This window comes from Leptopilina boulardi, unplaced genomic scaffold, assembly GCF_019393585.1.
Source record: "Leptopilina boulardi isolate dan_hultmark-lab unplaced genomic scaffold, ZJU_Lbou_2.1 LbouV2_362, whole genome shotgun sequence".
Taxonomy (NCBI): domain Eukaryota; kingdom Metazoa; phylum Arthropoda; class Insecta; order Hymenoptera; family Figitidae; genus Leptopilina; species Leptopilina boulardi.
This window is the reverse complement of record NW_026137932.1, coordinates 3,716,814-3,731,520: the sequence shown is the minus strand read 5'-3', so window position 1 is coordinate 3,731,520 and position 14,707 is coordinate 3,716,814. Positions and strand designations below refer to the sequence as shown.

Below are 14,707 nucleotides of genomic sequence, written 5' to 3'. Positions count from 1 at the left end.
GTGGGAATGGGAATTAAAAAAAGTTGAAGTGGAAATGGAAGTGGAAAATAATAACATACTTTTCATGAATTTTATTAAAAAAATCGAAGATATACTTTTCCATTTATATAAATAATTAAATTTGTTTTTTTTTAATAACAATTTAAATTTTATAATTTTTTAAAATATTTTTTTCATGAAGGAGCATTTGAATGCGAGTTTTAAAAAAAATTAATTCCGATTGGTTAAAATTTACGAAAGTTATAATAATTTTGAAAAAAAATTACAAATTTTTCAGTATTTTGAATTTTTTAAAAATACTTGGGATTTCTTATTTTTAACCTTTAAAAGAACCCAAATTATAAATTTCATAAAAATTTATCAAAATAACACAAATAATGTGTTCACTTGACATATCGAGTGTCTCATTAATATAAAATTTAAATATCAACGTGCCTATTTTTCTCAAGGTCATTAATAGCTGCACAAGAAATTTTAAAAAATAAATAATTGTTTTGTCTAGATCATAAATGATAAAAGTTTTTATACTCGAAATGTAAATTTGTTTTATATCAAAATATCAAACAATGAAGAAATATAAATACACCATTTGCCGATACATCCATGTGTCAGTTTAAATTTTACAAAATTCTTTCTAAAAAAATATTTTATTTACCAAACTAATTTTATAATAAAGAAGAATATTTTCTGTCAAATCTAAAATGATTTCAACCATAATAATGACTTTTGGTCCTATTATAATAGGTTCAATTTTTCCACTTTTTGTACAATCTGAAATGGTAAATATTTTATCATTAATAAAAAAAAATTTTTTTTTTATTTAATCAATAAATGTTTTTTTTTCAGCGCATTAAAAATGACCATCCTCATAAAGTTTCATGTTATTATTATCCATCGTCTCACGATGGTATGTAAATTTTATTTTTCTCAATTTGTATTTTATTGAATTTTTTTTTTTACTATTTTTTAAATTAATTAATTTTAGCTTTAAAATCTGACGTCGTTCCAATTGTGGAGGAACGATCTTCATTAGGCGATGAAGTAAGTAAATTAAAATTTAATTTGAATAACAAGGAAGTGAAGATTTCCTTAAAAACAAGTGAAGGATTTTTAATTCATAAAAATACACGAGTTTGGACAGCAAAAAAAGAAAAGAAACAAGCAACAAAAGTATTATATACACTTCATAAAGATGTACGTATTTGAATTATAATTAAATGTTTCTATGAAAATTACAAAATTATATTTAAATTATAAATTATATTATTTCTATATAATTTAGGCATTCAATGGTATTGAAACTTATACAGATGAAGATTCAAAAGCATCATTTTCAGTGCTGACAGATAAAGAGGGATTCAGACATTATGTGAGTACAACAATTTTAATATAACTTACTTCCAAATCATCACCCAGTGGTCAAAAAACCATGTTCGTTCTAAAAACGTTTCATGTCTGCCAAATAATGTTCTGGAACATTATTTGAACATCCATATGTTCTTAAAATGTTTCAGAACATTATTTGGTGGACATGAAACCTTCTAAAAACGTCCTTAAAACGTTTTTAGAACGAACATGGTTTTTTGCCCACTGGGCAATAGGTCATATGCTAATTAATATTTTCCATGCATTTGTAATGTGTTTGTTGTAATAACTCGGATATAAAATTAATTCTATACTCTCTTAAAGTTACGTTATACTAAGTAAAATTTTTTATATTAAAATTATTATCTGTTTAATTGAGTTTAAATTATTTTATTTATTTTTGCCTTCGAAGGTACAAATAGTCGGTTGATTAATTTTATTGACATCCTCCATTTATATTTTCAAGATACGAATTTCCTTTAAAAATTTTGTTACCTCTAGTGAATTAAAGAATTTATTACAAATTTAAGTATACATAATTTAGAAATAATAAAATTTCCGATTAATCCCCTTCTAATTTGGCATAATTACGGAGCATAAAATTTACTAAAACACTCCAAAAATTCGCAGTCTTATGGATATTATCTCGCAAGCGGTAATTATTGTTTCAGAGATTTTCATATGTAGAATTGTGTTAATTTATTGTAACAATTTTCACAATAGGATTTGAATCTCCCGGCGATTAATTTCTACAGAATTATTATCGAGTATAATCAAGATTTATTTTACCGTAGAATTACAATAGTAATCGCAGTGTGAATTCAAAACCAACGCGCAAGTTATAAAAAAAAGTAAATGATTTATAAAAATAAAATGTTTAAAATGTGTTACATTAAATATTATTTTTAGATATTAAAAAAATACAAATTTATACCGAAATCCGTTCGTAACTAATTTAATTTTTAAATCAAAATAGCAAATAAATTTCTCTTTTCAGAGTGGTATTGTTAATTATCAATACGGTTTTCAATCTGCACCAAAAAATTCTCGAAAGCGTCGTCATACTAATGATCATAATGCAACAATATCAACTGTGGAACATATTATTTACAATCTACCAAACTCTGAAAGTTCAAGTAAGTGTTATATGTTTTTACTTTTAGATAGTAAAATATTGAATTAGAGAAACGCGACGAAAGATTTAAGAAGGAATAGAAGTAAACGGATTAACGACCCCATCCATAAAAACAGAAGTCTTTTCTATAGATTTATAGAATTTATTAGAATTTATTTCTATATCTATTTTGATAGCTTGCTGGTGCCTTTCCAAACCTACTAAATTGAAGTTAATATTAAAAAAAAATTTTCTGGTTTGTAACAATAGAGGGGAAAGAAATGGGAGTAGGTAGACGAAGTACTGGGGGTCAATTATGTAACTTTTGCCGGATTCCACATTCCGGATCCCACATTTCAAATTCCGGATTCCACTTTTCACATTTCGGATTCCATATTCCGGTTTCCACATTCCAGATTCCACTTTCAAAATTCCGTATTTCAAATTCCACATTTCACATTTCGGATCCCACATTTCGTATTCCGGATTCCAAATTCCGGATCCCACTTTCCATATTTCGTATTCCGGATTCCACTTTCAGAATGTGGAATCCGGCATTTTGAAAGTAGAATCCGAAATGTGAAATCTGGAACACGGAATGTAAAAAGTGGAATCTGGAATTCAAAATATGGAATGTGAAAAGTGGAATCTCTAATACTGAATTTGAAAAGTGGAATACGGAATGTGAAATCCGAAATGTGAAAAGTGGAATCCCGAATAGGGAATTTTGAAAGTTGGATCCAGAATGTGGAATACGGAATTTTGAAAGTGGAATGTGGAATCTGGAATACGGAAAAAATTACGTAATTGACCCCCTATTGGAAGCTGATAAAAACTTAGTTAATGGAAGGAAGGAGTACATGAATTTTTAAATAACAGACTAGTAAACATAATAACTGATAAGAAACTTTTTCACTAGTTATTTATAATAATTACAATATATTTTGAAATTTTGCGAATTATTTTATAAGCATCCCGTTTTGCTGATTCATATTCCAAACCCTACATTGTGGACAAGACTTATTTTTGGGATAAGGATGCGGAGAAAATACCTCTACCTGAAACGGTGTATCCGGAAATTTTAGTTATTATGGATTACAAACTTTTTAAGTAAGTTTAATTCCAAATAGCATATATGTTATGCTAACATTGATGTAGCATTTAGTTTAGAGAATTTTAAACAAAATCAATAATTCTTCTACACCACTAAAAAGAATATAAGTAATATAAAAAAATAAATTTAGGATATAATTAAAGAAAATATTATTTTAGACATTACAAGGGAAATTTAACAGCAGCTTTGAGTTACATTGTTACATTTTGGAATGCAGTTGATTTGAAATATCGAGATTTATCAGAACCAAAGGTGCGACTTCACATTTCGGGTGTTATTATAGAAGAGGTAATTAATTCTATTTCAAAATTTCAATAATTAATTTAAATTGCAAAGAAATTGCAGTTTTTAAATTTAGTTCTATAAAATAATTTTAAATTTAATTAATTAGGAAAATGGAGTAATTGTACCTAAATCAATGCCACGAAATAATAAAAATAGATATTCAGGAAAAATTGATGGAAATTTAGTTTTAAAGGAAATGGGAGTGCATTTACAAATGGAAAGTAATTTAACAGTTGGAAAGGATTTCGACTTAGCACTTTTAATGACAGGGTAATTGTTTTATTTAAAATTATTATTTATTATCCTTAATGTTTTATGAAAAAGTAAATTATTTTTATTGAATACAGCAATGATCTTACTTACGATATAAATGAGCCGAGGGAAAAAAGACGTGCTTTGTATGGATTAATAGGTAATATTTAATAATCTGTTCTTTATTTTTTAAATTACAGAAAATTTTTATTTATTTTTATAATATAGGTTTGGCGAATCTCGGTTCAGCATGCAAAGTTGCAGGTAATAGATTCCTAGGTGTTGGCTTATTTGAAGACACAAATGGTTACATTGGAGTTATACATGCTGCACATGAATTGGCACATATGTAGATATAAAATAAATTTTTTATTATATTTAAAAAGTAATTTCTCTAATAAAAATAAATCGCATTATTTTATATACTCATTTAATTATTAAAGATTAGGAGCCTTTCACGATGGTGATAGAGCAATTCAAAGTGTTGATGAATCAAACATATGTATACCAAAAGAAGAAGATGACTATATTATGTCTACATTAAGAATTGATGGAAAGCAATTTTCAGTTTGTAGTAAAAAATTAATGCATACTTTTTTTGAGTAAGTCTTTAACATTTAAAGAAATAACATAAGTTTTATTTTTTAATTTTTATCACGAGTATTTTCTAAAATTTTATTAGAAAAATTTTCTATTTTCAAAAAAAAAAATTTTAAATATGTTATTTCAATATAGAGTGAAGTAAAAATTGAATTTCATATATTTATTTCAGACATGTTGACTCTCAGTGTCTTCGTAATTCTCCTAATGATTCGAATAGTGAATTTTTAATTGTAAATTTACCTGGTAAAGCAATATCACTGGACGAACAATGTCGAAGTGCAGGATTTGTTAAAGCTTACAATGTAAGGATATTTTTATATTAAAAGAACTAGAATTACTAGATGATTTACGTATTTTATTTTTACAAAAACAAAAAATTCCAAGAAAAAAAAATTTCTTTTTCAAAAATTTCAAGCATTTATATTTTAATCTAATATTTTTAGACTGATGATAGGGTTTGTGATACATTGTATTGCATTGGAGAAGATTTTAATGGTGATTTAAAAAATGCTACACACATACCTGCTGTTGAAGGTTCATTTTGTGGTGAAGGACATGTAAGTGGGATTTTTTTTTTAATAAAATATTTAAGTACCCTAATTTTAATTTAATATAATCTCTAGTACAAAATTTTCATAAATTTCATTATAGAGAATTTTTTTAAAAAAATTATTTGTTTATTAGAAAGTAAAAATTTTTCTCGTTTGCTTCTAGCATTGTATAAATGGAACATGTGTTAGTTCTGTACAAGAAAGAAAAACAGAAAAAGATAGCTATTTCATTATTGATAAGCAGGAAAGCATAACGGAAAAACCAGAAGATAACCAATATGCTAATTTTGTACCGGAAAGAAAGACGGAAAAACTAGAAGATGGATATTTTATTTTTAATAATATAGATAGACGCATCTACATTGGATAAAAATATTAATATTTAACAGATATCATAATTTAAGCCTAACGATATAAAATTTAGAAACTAATATTGTTAAAGAAATATAACTGTTTTATTTAATTTTAATAAGGTATAATTATGTTGTTTAATTGAATTATAAAGTGTTAATTTTTATTTGTAATAAAAAAAAATGTTACTGTTTTTAATTATAATGTTTATATTAAATTCTTGAAATTTAATAAATAAATTTAATTTTTCAAATTAAAAGTTCCACTAAAAATACGAATTCTCACCGACATATTGAATATAATAAATATGGTAGGGGATGGATCCACTACCTTTATAATTTTAATTGTCCGAAGAACATGTTGTTAGTTTACCAGAATTTAAAACAAGTTAAAGAACATTTTATATTTTATTGATGAATTTCCTTAAAATTAAAAAAAAAAAATCTTTTTCCCATCAAATTCCAACCATAACAATTAAATTAATCCTTGAGATACTTTTCAATGGGTTTTTCACATTTGCTAAACATTTTTAGAACATGAAACGTCTTTAGAATATTATTTTAAAAGACAGGAACGATCTAAAAACGATTTAGGAACGTTATTGGAACATTTAGGTTCTTTTTGCACACTTGATTGTTGTTGAACTCATGTGAATCAGTGATTACTCGGAAAAGTTATTGAAATAAAGTGACATATCTAATTTACTCTCCTAATTTCTCATTTCTTTCAATCCGCTACAAAAATTTTAAAGCTTTCGATTGAAAATAATATAGATATTAAATTATTTTAATAATTTTTTTAATAAAATTAAATTTATAATTCAATTATATTAATTTATTTACTTTTCTAATTCCAAATCCCTTTCGATCCACTTTGTAAATTTTGACGCTGTAATGTCGATTGAAAGTAATAGACATTAAATTAATTTAATAATTTTAATTTTTTAATAATTTTTTAAATAAAATAAAATTCTTAATATATTAATTTATTTCTGCTGGGAATAGAGAAGAATTCCTTTTTTTATATTTCGATATTCAGTGGGAAACAGAGTTATGACGGAAATTGACTTATTCAAAAGAATTAAAATATTTCGATTTATGCACGATTTCTGCAAACTTTTAATCATTCTCTATTCCTCGCTTCTTAAGGAGAACTATACATAGATCCAGTGCAGAAATTTAACAAAGTAGTAAAAATTAATTATTATTTGAATATATTGGTTGTTCGATTATATTAAAGGATTTTGAACTTCATCGGCATGTGGACGCAAGTGTATAAATGTGATATTCTATTATTAAATAAATAGAGCTATACATATTATTATATGTATTTAATTTTTTTTATGTACATACTTATAAATATTAAATATTATACATAAAAATTATGTGAATTTTGAATTGTGTGTTAATAAGTGAGTTAAATAAATATGAAATACTAAAGTCGATTTAAATAATAAATACATGAAGAAAAATGTTGTGCAATATTATTATAATTCATATTAATTGTAATTAGTTATTAACTGTAATTCATATTAATAATAATTAATTTTTAACTATAATTCATATCTATTAAAATTAATTATTATACTTATAATTTACATTAATTACAATTAATTATTACTTATAGTTCATATTAATTATAATTAATTATTAACTATAATTCATATTAATAATAATTAATTATTACTTACAATTCATATTAATTATAATTAATTATTAACTATAATTCATAATAATTCATAATTAATTATTAATAATAATTAATTATTTCTTATAATTCATGTTACGTTAGTAAATAAATTTTATTTTTTTATTATGTTTTTAATTTTGAAAAATTTATGTTTCTGCTCAAAATAAATTTATTTACTCTCTTCGGAGCACAAATAGCCGGTAAGAGAAGTCACTAACGAAAAATACTCCGACGACCGTTATATTATATTTTGTGGAATCAATAACCCTCACTTTATTGTGTTTCTTTCCAAAATGGATATTAAATGAAAATAGTAAAGTTAAATTTTTATTAACAATTTTATTTTTGTCAACATCCATTTTCCTCCCTTTAATATAATAATTTCAATTTTGTTTATAAGAAATTAGAATGATACAGTTTTATTTATTCTTATCTACAAACTAATTCCTTAGACAACCACCTTAGCCCGGAAGAGTTGAAATTCGATTTTTCCTTTGTCGAGATGGGCGAAAAAATTATTACTTAAACTAGATATTACTTAAAATTGTTTAATTTTAATTGAATGTTTACCGGTTAACGTCTCAAAGTGACGGACAGAATTTTGATTATTTTAACTTTTCAAATTTACAAGCTTTTCTTAAAAATTCGCGTTTGAAGTGAAACCTTTACACACGGAGACAGAGATTATCTCTTTTACCGGAAACTCATAACAGAATGGAAAATTAAGAAATTACTCGCGACTTTATACTAAGTTATTGTCTCGAAAACTGCAATTCACGTCAGCACGAATTCAATAAACGAGTTGGTCATTTTGTTTGAATTTTCAACCGAAGAAAACTCATTGTTACGAATTGAATTGAATATATAGAAAGGGCTTCTCTGAATCTTGCTTAGCGACAAATACAAATTGTACCTTGCCAAAAAAAGTTAATTCATTTCAATTAATCTGAATTAGTTTTTTTTACTGGGGTACATACAGTAACATACTACAATGTACACACACATACATGTGCTTTAGACTACTTATATATTTAGCAACTCAGCAAATTCCATATCACCTAGGTTTGTCACTTTAAAAGAAAGAATAGTTTCTTTTCTATTCGTTCGTTACAATTAATTATCAACTTGAATTCATATTAATTATAATTAATTATTAACTATAATTCATATTAATTATAATTAATTGTTACTTATAATTCATATTAATTATAATTTATTATTAACTATATTATGTTCGAAAGGTTTGGGGGGAAGAAAAAAATATATATCAAAATCAGATGTAATGGATGAAATTAATAATCAATAGTTAGCGTTTTTAAATAATCCAAACAGTGAGATAATTAACAAAGTGGCATATTTCATAGTTCAAATACTGAAAAAGGAATAACTGTTAAAGGATGAGGAAAAGAGAAACTTATGTTAATTAATTATTACACTACTCTTACTTATGTTATTACCAGAAAGTGAACTCTTTTGTATGGATTTCAATAATCCGCAAGCAAATAAAGAAATATTTATTTATATATTTATATAAATATTATGAAGAGATAATTTATTATTAACTATATTCATACTCCCATTCATATTAATTAATATAAATTAATTATTAACTTTAATTCTTATTAATTATAAATAATATTATTAATTATGATTGCTTTGCTGCAATATTGGTATATTATTTTTGGCCCACTGGATTGTTGTCGAACTCCTGTGAATCAGTGATCACTCGGAAAAGTTATTGAAATAATGTGACATATCTCATTTACTCTCCTAATTCCTCATCCCTTTCGATTATAATTATAATTCATAGTAATTAAAATTAATTATTATAACTATAATTCATATTAATTAAAATTAATTATCAACTGTAATTCATATTAATTAATTATTAACTATAATTCATATTAATAATAATTAATTATTAATTTTAATTCTCATTAATTACAAATAAATAATTAATTTTATTTACTCTCCCTGCATAGCAGACTTCGAGGATCCAATTACAATTGTTCTTATATTAATTATAAATAATATTATTAATTAAAATTGCTTTGCTGCAATATTGGTATATTATTTTTGGCCCACTGGATTGTTGTCGAACTCCTATGAATCAGTAATCACTCGGAAAAGTTATTGAAATAATGTGACATATCTAATTTACTCTCCTAATTCTTCATCCCTTCCGATTATAATTATAATTTATATTAATTAAAATTAATTATTATAACTGTAATTCATATTAATTAAAATTAATTATCAACTGTAATTCATATTAAGTATAATTAATATTATTAATTAATATTGCTTTGTTGCATTATTGCTATATTATTTTTGAAATATTGCTGCGATATAAAAATCTGTAATTAAATTTTAATTTCAATTACTGTCAAATAGTAAATAATAGTCGTGTGCCGCAGATTAATTACGATCAACAAGAAATTCACAAATTATTAATAGATTAATATTTTTCCTCTTATTAAAGCTCACTTGTTTAAAAAAGAAACTAAATTGACAGAAGGAAATGATTCACCCCGGCGAATTAGATATCCTGAAAGTTAACCCAGCTGAATTAACTTTCGGTTTTTTTTTTTTTTTGGAAAATATTTATTAAATTGGCAAAAATAATATGAATTTAAATTGATGAGGAATTTAATTTTCATTCAAAAAGAAATATGAAATTTATTAAATTCTATTATTTTTACTTTTAATTAATTAAATAAATATTAATTAAACATTAATTTTAGTACTAATGAAGATTCATTTACAATGAACTAAATAACTTTCGGAAAGGGTACTCATATCCTTGAACCCGGACAATTTTATTTCTTTATTTGCCTATGTATTTAATAAATTAATTATTTTTACCAAAGTACAATAGAAAATTTTTTTTTGTGTAAACATAAATTTGAAAATTTCTATTTGTTTAACTGTACAAAGTTTTTCTGAAATCGAATAACGCGCTCACTAGTTTACTTAATAAATTTTTATATTCTTTACAAAACTTACGAAATGTATATTTTTCAGCAAACAAATTTAAATTTAGTTTTCAAATTTTCTTATGAAATTAAATATAATTTGATAAAATAGATAAATATCTATAAACATAATACAGTTTACCTTGAATTAATAATATTAAAACTTATAATAGTTTTTTCTTGCATAAATAAAAATTAAAATACTACATTCCGACACGTGCAGTTTATTTAGCAAATAAAAAAAACGGTATATATAAACTTATAGATTGATGTTTGATACCACTCAGTCAAATTTCAACCAACTTTTTCAATACAAAGGTAAATATAAGTTATTTAATTTTATCAGAATAAACCATTTCTTACAGAAAAGGTCAAAATTTATAGTTAATTTTAAAACTAATCTTTTCCAGATATATTTCATTTAAGATGATTTATTTGCCAATTGTAATTGGCGCAATTTTTTCACTTTCTGCGGAATCATTTAAGGTAAATTTTTCATTTCTATTTAAAAAAATCAATTAATTAATTTAATAATTAAAACTTTGTGTTTGTCTAGATTCATGGACATGATAAAAGGCCAGAAGTACTTACTTGTACTTATCCAACATCAAATCAACCTATCGGTATAAGATTTTGAATGAAAAATATAAAATGCTTTTTTAATTTAATCTAAAAAATATGAAAAACTAATCTAATTTTTTATTAATTTTAGTTTCAGATAAAAAACATGATATTGTCCCCGTAACTGAAAAAGTATTTAATGAAGATTCTAGCTATAAAGAAATTTCATTTCATGTAAAGGATGAATCTATAAAGGTCAATTTACAGCGTAGTGATGGAGTTTTAGTACACAAAAATACACGTGTTTGGTTGGTCAAAAAAGAAAATAATAAAGTTCAATTTAAACTTCAGGAAAATGTAAATATTTTTATATAAAGAAAAAATTTATATTTTATAATTATATAATCAATATATATATTATATAATAAAAATAATTTTTCTTAGGCTCTTAACAACATTGAAGCTTATGTAGATGAATCAACTCATTCTTCATTTGTAAAATTACCAGAGGAAAATGGATATTACTTCTACGTAAGTAATGAAATAAAATACTTCTGAGCAAATTCGGAATAAATTTCAAAAAAAAAAAAAATGAAATCCAGAGAATTATTTATAATTTATCGGTGATGATGAAAATTTTTCATATTCCAAAAGTAAAATTAATATTAATCGCGGTATTAGTAAATGGAATTAATTTTTATTTTCTGTTACAAAAAAAAAAAAAAATTTCTTTGCACTTCCATGAAATTAAATAATATTTCTTTCTTTGCAGTATGGTGTTTATGATTATTCTATTGGCGTGAAAGCTGCACCAAAACAGCATGCACGAAGACGTCGTGAAGTTGAAGAAAATAAGACTGTTTCAACTATTGATCATATTGTTTATACCTTACCAAAACAAGTAAATTTTGGTAAGTTTTAGAATAATTACTAATTGACGTATTTATTAGAGTTGGAAAATATAACATATTTTAACATTCCATATTCATATAAAATTTCTACTTAAAATTTTTTTTCAGATCTAAGAAATGCTTACACAAGTTTTGAACCCGATCTATGTAATAAAACATCAGAATTAGCTCCTCCCGAAACTGTATATCCGGAAATTTTAGTCATCATGGATTATGCTCTCTACTCGTTAGTACAATTATTTTTTTCCGATCTTTATAAAACTTTCTAGAATCCCAGTGGACACAAAATATTCATTTGTTTCAAAAACATGCTTCTAACGTTTTTTTCTTTTTAAAGATAATGTCTGCTCAAGTATAACGTTCCAAAGATGTTTTATATTCTAAAACTGTTTTAAGAATTATAATCGGGAAAGTCATAGGATCAGACACTGATTTTAAAAAACGTTATAAAACAATTTTTGAAACAAAGAAACGTCCTTTTCCCATTGAGATAAATAATTTAATTAAATTTTTCTACATAAATTTTCATAGACATTACAAGGGAAATTTACAAGAGGCTTTAAGTTATATTATTACATTCTGGAATGCAGTTGACTTGAAATTTAGAGATTTACGTGAACCTGCAGTAAAATTAAACATTGCTGGAATTATCATAGAAGAGGTATGTTTATTAAGTCAATTAGTTAATTAGTATAATTTTTTTTTTTATTAAAAAAATGGATAAATAATTGACATTTTGATATTTCTTTATAATTAGGAAGAGGCTGCACTTTTGCATCATTCTGTAATACAACAAAATGGTACATTTAAAGGAAAAGTAAACAGAAATTTTGTTTTGGATGATATTGGTACTAATTTATATAACAGTCATTTGAAAATTAGAGAAGATTATGATCTAGCTGTTTATATGATGGGGTAAGAAATTGGATGAAATTATAAATTTTTGACATTATTTGAATTAAAAAAAAAAATTATAACCAGTTATTTAATAGTAATAATTAATTTCAAATTTTATAACATGTTTGCAAATCAGAGGGCTACTTCAGTTTTCATAAGAAATACATTTTTCTCTTTACTTTAGAAATGACTTGGTGACGTCTAATTTTGAAGAGGAATTAGAAAAGAGGCATGGCTTAGATGGAATATTAGGTAACATCTCATTACGATTATATGTTCATCTGCTGATTGAAACTTACTAGCATCAATTCTTAAGTTTTCTTTTGTGGTTTTTAATAAAAATTAACTTTCATCATATAGGTGTGGCAAAACTCGGAATGTCATGTATTAAGGATGATTCCGAAGGTATAGTTGATGCTGTTAGCGCATTTGAGGATTCAAATGGCTATATAGGAATCTTGCACGGAATTCATGAATTGGGTCATTTGTAAGAATTCTATTTTTTATTAAAATAATTTCATTTATTGACAATCAATATAATTAGTAATAATTATAGTTAAATCAATTTTTCTCATAGATTTGGTGCTTCTCATGATGGTGAAAGGGGTAATATTGCTTTGGGGCTGCCTGGTGCAGAAAATTGCAAAACAACAGCAGAAGATGATTTCATTATGTCTACAAAGCGTATTGATGGAAAAAAATTTTCATATTGTAGCAAAGAAGCGATGCGTATATTTTTCCAGTAAGTGCGCTCTTGTTGACAAAAAAAAATGGTTAAAAACTAAAATCAATTGACCCAGTTTAAAATCATATTGAATCTGCAATACATTTAATTGCAGATTTAATATTTCTGAAATTGAATCAATTTTAATAGTTTCTATAATTGAAATTTTTAAATATCTATTGTAATTTACAGCAAGGAAAGTGCAGAATGTCTTCGTAATCCTCCAGTTGTATCTAGTCAACCAATTTCATCGATAATATTACCCGGTAAAAAACTCTCATTAGATGAACAATGTGAGAGTGCTGGATTCCTTAGAGCTCATTTTGTAAGTGTTTAATTGTAGTTTTATAATGTTTTCTTTTCATCCATTTTTTCTATTAAGACATAACAAAATTCTATTACCAGAACGACACGTCTGTCTGCGATCATTTGTATTGCATTGCAAAAACAACAAATGATGGCGTTGAATATGTGACATCTTTGCCAGGAGCTGAGGGTTCCATTTGTGACATTGGTTATGTAAGTTCAATTTTTTTTTCCTTATTTAAATAAATAATATTTAATAAACATCTTATCGTAGATTTTGAAAATTATATTTAAATTTCTGCTTTAAAAAATAATTAATAATTTTTATGTTTTAGCATTGCATAAATGGAAATTGCATCAAGAATGATAATACTGACGAATATCTAACCTACCGTTATGTAGATAAGCGTACTTATATTGGAAAATAAAAATGTTAAATAATAATAAGTTTGATAACATTTTGCAAGCAAAATGCAAATTTTAATTACGTGTGATGTATTCTAAAATTTTCACGGTATACGAACCGGTCTATTATGGGGAGATTCGCTCAGAACTCTGGATCAATCGACAATCTTCAGTACGACACTGGAAATTGAGACAGAACAAATCATAATTTTTTCACTAACATTGATTTGGTTGAATCATAATAAAAATAAAGTTCATATAATTAACTTACTGTATTATTTCTTTTGTTTGACATTTTTTCCTGGCTGCATATTTGAGTTTAGAATATATAATATTATTCTCACAGAAGAATATAATTAAAATTATTGGTGTGTAACGTATCATTGTAACAACTGAAATTTTATCTGGTACATAAAATTATTATAAATCTTTTTTCTTTATTTTTATTTTACTTGGTTAAAGTATTCATTTATAAAAAGAACACTTGAACAGTGTCTATACACGGTGGTCTAGAAGCAGTCACAGGTATGACAAAAATGGGTATAAAAAGTACAAAAAGTGGGTTTTGTTCGTGACTATTTCTAGTTTCAAAATTCGTTCAGAC

General features: G+C 24.7%; 2 protein-coding genes across 2 annotated transcripts; both read left to right on the top strand.

Annotated features, from left to right (window-relative positions):
- Positions 1 to 606: 606 nt before the first annotated feature.
- On the top strand, positions 607 to 5,833 carry LOC127286474 (venom metalloproteinase 2-like). The gene is made up of 14 exons (XM_051312905.1): positions 607 to 779; positions 847 to 907; positions 986 to 1,194; positions 1,283 to 1,369; positions 2,363 to 2,501; positions 3,451 to 3,589; positions 3,752 to 3,881; positions 3,985 to 4,148; positions 4,226 to 4,290; positions 4,359 to 4,479; positions 4,574 to 4,732; positions 4,903 to 5,035; positions 5,177 to 5,290; positions 5,448 to 5,833. Exons 1-14 carry the CDS (start codon positions 702 to 704, stop codon positions 5,652 to 5,654), a joined length of 1,806 nt encoding a protein of 601 aa, XP_051168862.1. The 5' UTR covers positions 607 to 701; the 3' UTR covers positions 5,655 to 5,833.
- A 4,701-nt stretch (positions 5,834 to 10,534) lies between these two features.
- Positions 10,535 to 14,369, top strand: LOC127286482 (venom metalloproteinase 2-like). Its single transcript, XM_051312916.1, has 15 exons — positions 10,535 to 10,617; positions 10,710 to 10,785; positions 10,856 to 10,922; positions 11,012 to 11,217; positions 11,305 to 11,391; positions 11,633 to 11,771; positions 11,880 to 11,997; positions 12,303 to 12,432; positions 12,529 to 12,686; positions 12,853 to 12,920; positions 13,029 to 13,155; positions 13,246 to 13,410; positions 13,585 to 13,717; positions 13,798 to 13,911; positions 14,034 to 14,369. The coding sequence occupies exons 2-15, from the start codon at positions 10,726 to 10,728 to the stop codon at positions 14,124 to 14,126; spliced, it is 1,665 nt and encodes a 554-aa protein (XP_051168873.1). The 5' UTR covers positions 10,535 to 10,617; positions 10,710 to 10,725; the 3' UTR covers positions 14,127 to 14,369.
- The last annotated feature ends 338 nt before the right edge of the window (positions 14,370 to 14,707 follow it).